Source organism: Apis dorsata, unplaced genomic scaffold, assembly GCF_000469605.1.
Source record: "Apis dorsata unplaced genomic scaffold, Apis dorsata 1.3 scaffold_648, whole genome shotgun sequence".
NCBI lineage: Eukaryota > Metazoa > Arthropoda > Insecta > Hymenoptera > Apidae > Apis > Apis dorsata.
This window is the reverse complement of record NW_006263839.1, coordinates 357,296-362,256: the sequence shown is the minus strand read 5'-3', so window position 1 is coordinate 362,256 and position 4,961 is coordinate 357,296. Positions and strand designations below refer to the sequence as shown.

Genomic DNA, 4,961 nt, shown 5'->3' with positions numbered 1-4,961 from the left:
AATAAAAAAATTTAAGACAAAAAATTAAATTAATAAAAGATAAAAATAAATAAAATAATAAAAAAATTTATAATTTAAAAATTATATAAAATAAAATCAGATAGATAGATAGTTATTTATTTACAATTGTTATTTTATATTAAATATATCTTTTACATTGCAATTTGCAATATTACAAACATCGATCATTTAAAAAAATTATTTACATCATTTACAATAAAAATTGAAAGTTAATTTTCTATGTTGTACATTGTTGTCCAATATCGATCTCAATAATGAGATTTTAAAATAATTTTATTTAGATTTTAATAATAAGATTAAAATTTGAAATCATATAATCTATTGGCAATATTTGTATTAAAGATACATTCATTTTGTTATATAAAAAAATAAAATAATATAAAATTAAAATATTTAATTCGAAAAAATATTTTATTATTTCAAATGATTATAAAAAATAAGAACTCAAAAAAAAAAAAAAATAAAAAGTTAAAGAAAAAAATAAAAAAACGTGAGAAAGAAAAAGAACATATCAAGAAAATTAATTCAAGTCATTATTTTAGATGATGATTTACATTAGTTGAATTATATATATTTGAATGTAAATCATTAAATTTTTTTTTAAAAAGTTGTATAATAATAAATATTTATTTCGTCAATTTTTGAAATGAAACTTTGCTAATAAAAATTAAAAGTAATGTTACCTCTGTAAAAATTTAACCTATAATTCAAGAAATGAAAAAATATTCGTATAAATATAAGTATAATATCTATATATTACTTTCATTATTCCTAAAACTCATTTCATAAAAATTGTAAAATTTAATCAATACGGAAAGATTTAATAAAAGTTTGATTTGATACTTATTTTTGAATAAAATTTTAAATTATCACTTAATAAAGTTTAAAGTAAATTTTTACATACGTATACATATAATAATATATTTTCAGATTTTTAATTTCATTTAAAAATGGCTAAATAATATTTTTTTTAGATGATAAAAATAATTTTTTGTATTAAGAAATGATTATTTATTTAATTTTTATTTCATTTTATTATTTAACTTACCTGAATAAGAGAGAAAAAAATCATGTTCATTGCATTAATAATTTTTTAAATAAAAATTTATTTAGAATGCAATAAAATTATAAAATATTAAAAGCTTTGTATTTAGAATTATTGTATTAATCAATTGTTTCATAGATATCTATGTTATATATTTAAAATGTATTAAATTGTATGTGCATGATCGAAAAATATAGATTTCTATTATTTATATTTATTATAAAATTTGTATTAATTTTTTTTTAATCTATTATTTATTTATAATTTTTATAGTCAAATTATGTATTAACTTTAATTATAATCACTATTAAGGTTATGATTGTTTTTTATACTGAAATGTATAGAAAACTTCGAATGTATAGGAATGGAATAAAAATTGAACATGCTGCGCCATCTCGTAAATATTTTTGGAAAATGTTTCGTTAATGTTAGACATTTAGCACAGAGATGGCGACACTAGTAAATTCCAATCTCTATCTTACTGTCTTCAAAAAGATATTTTTAATTTTTACCTTTTTCGAGAGATGGCGCAGCGAGTTAATTCTTATTCTACTTTATCTACTTTGAAGAAATGTTTTTGATTAGAGTTAAAAGATGGCGCTGCTACCCAATTCTTATTCTATCTTACCTTGCCTTTGAGAAGATGTATCGAATTGTCAGTAGATGGCACCACTTACACAATAATAAACTTTTATCCTATTTCTATCTTTTTTTTAACTATTTGCTCTCTTTATTTATATGTGTTTGATTTGCGGTACTCCAGAGATGGCGCTGATTCCTGAATTTTTACCTTCTCTGTCCTTTATTATTACTTGCTTTCTTTGTCTATTGTTACTCTAGGTGATCGTAAAAGTATGAAATGTCAATTAAACGCACTTCGATTATTTTTTTTCATTATTTCTCTATCATTTCTCTTTTAAAATATATATTTCTCTTTTATAATATATCCTAATATTTAATATAAAAAAATTTAAATTAAATATTATATTCTCGTTTTATCATGATTATTTTTAATTCGTAAAAAATACATATATCTTATGATACATAATGCAAACATTTTAATGTAAGATATTATTCGATAAAATAGGAGGGAATTTTGAAGCATTCTATCAAAAAATAATTAATTAAAAATTTGTTTGTCGAATTTATTTTTTCATTATTTATAATTTTCTAATATTTATCTAATAGATGCAATTAATTACTAATGTCAATTGTAATTGAACAAAATATAATATTGCACTGTACGTATAGTTGGAATGATAATTATTATAAGCAAATTATTAATTCACAATTTTTTTTTATAATTCAAAAAAGATTTAGAGTGCATCATGTTTATTAAATATTTGATCTCTGATGCTATGTATATTTTATTATTTTATCTTTCATCACTATAATTTTTTTAATCATTTCATATATAAATATATTTTAAATATTGGAAATATTTAAAGATTGTATGCAGTATAAATATTATTTTGAAAAACATTAAATTCAAACATTTTTTTTGAAAAACATATAATTTTATTTGTATTCTTAATTTAATTTTTTATTAATGTATAATTTTATTTTTGTACATTTATATAATATTACAAGATTATTTTACTTTATATTATCTTATTTTACTGACATATTTTTACAAAAACGTATCTTACAAAATATAATAATCATTATATTAATTATGAAAGATAAACTACTTTACATATGTAGAGTTATATAATTCAACTTTGAATAACAAAATTTCTTCATCTTATAAGTACTATACTAAACAAGTATACATATTTACATCAATCTATTAAAGTTTTTTTAAAAATATCAATAACTTATTCAATTTACACAATAAAGATCGAGACATGGATTTCAATAATTTTTTGGTAAAATTGGTGTACGTGTTTCTCGTGAATCTCGTCTATAGCTACTGGTTGGAGTAAATCTGCGTTGTGTCGTAGATATTTCCCTGAAAGTTGCAAGATGGAATAGGCAATCGTTATACAGAAGAATTATATATTTTTTTTTACCATATTAACATACCTATGCATGAAATTCCGACGCTTTCTCGGCCACAAATGAAACGCCCCATATATCAAAGGATTTACCAAACTGTTGCTCATACCAAAAAAGAAGATAATGTTTTGTAATTCATCGCTAAACTGAAAATGTCGAAGATCTTTATTAATTCCTCAAACTATATTTGTAAACTATATTTATAACGGTCTTAATACATCTAATGCAAGTAAACGATATTTTTATATTTTCAAGAAATGTGAAAATGTTTCTTATATTTGCTAAAATTTATTATCATATTATATATAGATCTTCTTCGTTTTTTCCACGATGCATTCAATTTATTAAATTTTAATTTTAAATATCTTAAATATAATATCTATATCTTTAATAAAAAAAAGCGAAGAAATCAAGAGGATGTCTTAAAATTTTCCAAATTGGAAATCTCTCATTTTTTTTTTCAAAGAAGTACAAAAATGAAATATTTATGATGATTGATGAAAATATATGAGAAAAGTGTTCATTATTTCAATAAGAAGAGATAAGAGAAGAGAATTTTTTCACGAGATGAGTAAGAAAAAAAAAAATTTATCCAGAAAGGGAGAAAGAGAAAAAGAAGGAAAAATTATTCATTATGATAAAAATACTCACATGTTTGTCGGGAGAAGAGAACATAAATATAATCATCATTGTGTAATACGGTGTCCACCAAAATATAAAGGCAGTTACTATAACGATGCTGATTCTCAATGATTTAGTTTTTGCTCGATACATTAATTTTCTTCGATTTACATCTCCGTTTACGTGGCATATATCGTTATTGGCCAATTTCACTTTGAACATTCTTTCGCTCCCTGAAAAATTATTTTTCTCGTAACATGGCTCGAACAAATAATACGTACAAGGAAAATGATTGGAGATAGATCTATTAACGAAACGAAATTGAAAGAAAAAAAAAAAAAGAAAAAAAAGTACTGTATATACAATCTTTCCTAATCTTTTCAAAATTTATATCTCTTACGATACTCACGAGATATTGTAATTATGGTGAAAACGTAGGTGGCGATGAGGATGCCAAGAGGTAGAAGAAACATGGAAAACAAACCGAACGACACGTAGAGCTGTTCCTGCCAGGGCTCTGTGTAAAATCCATAGGTCACGCATTGCTCGAATTTTTCGACGAACGGCCCTTGGGCAACGTGGAATATGATAATCTGAAAATATCAAATTGTCGTGTATGTATATTTCGCATATACGTGTTCGGATTCAATGCAATTTTATTCTGAAATGAATTAATAATAATTTTGCAATTGATCGATTGAATTGTATTTTATAAATCTGTACGATATCTGTACATCTCTTGAGAAATATTATCCACGTGTAGATATATATATATATATATATATATATAAAAAGAAGGAAATCATCGTCAATTATGTAACGATTAATTATAGGCAATTTACAATTTTAAACTCCTCTTTTTTTTTTAAGAATTTTTTTTTGAGTCCGCTCGTCTCGATTTGCATTTTTGCGTTGGACTTTTTCAATCGGTCAAATGAAGAGATTACGCGAGAAGTTAGCACATCGAGTTTAATATAACAAGATAGAAAAATTTATTAAATTATTTTGGAGAAATTTTAAAATTCAAAATCGATTATAACAAAGATTAAAGAAGTAATTATTTTAAAAGGGATTTAAAAAAGATATTTAAAAAACTAGTTAGTCTATTTTACGTATAAATACGATTGTTTTATTTCAATCATTTCATGCTCGTTTGTGAATTTTTCTCTCTGAATCCCAAGAGTATTTTTATTTGTAATTATTTTCGTATATACATCCACAATGCAACGATCTGTGTGTTATCGATCGTAATATCGACTCTCGATGTGTGAATTTG

At 22.6% G+C, this 4,961-nt stretch overlaps 1 protein-coding gene across 1 annotated transcript in view; it reads right to left on the bottom strand.

The window, feature by feature from the left end:
* Positions 1-2,906: 2,906 nt before the first annotated feature.
* LOC102677268 (gonadotropin-releasing hormone receptor) overlaps positions 2,907-4,961 on the bottom strand; it is a 10,866-nt gene continuing 8,811 nt past the window's right edge. The window contains exons 3-6 of the mRNA XM_006621901.2: positions 4,095-4,278; positions 3,716-3,918; positions 3,092-3,210; positions 2,907-3,017 (exon numbers count right to left, since the gene is read on the bottom strand). Of these exons, the coding sequence (XP_006621964.1) occupies positions 2,921-3,017; positions 3,092-3,210; positions 3,716-3,918; positions 4,095-4,278 (603 nt within the window). The 3' untranslated portion in view covers positions 2,907-2,920. The remainder of the gene's footprint in view (positions 3,018-3,091; positions 3,211-3,715; positions 3,919-4,094; positions 4,279-4,961) is intronic.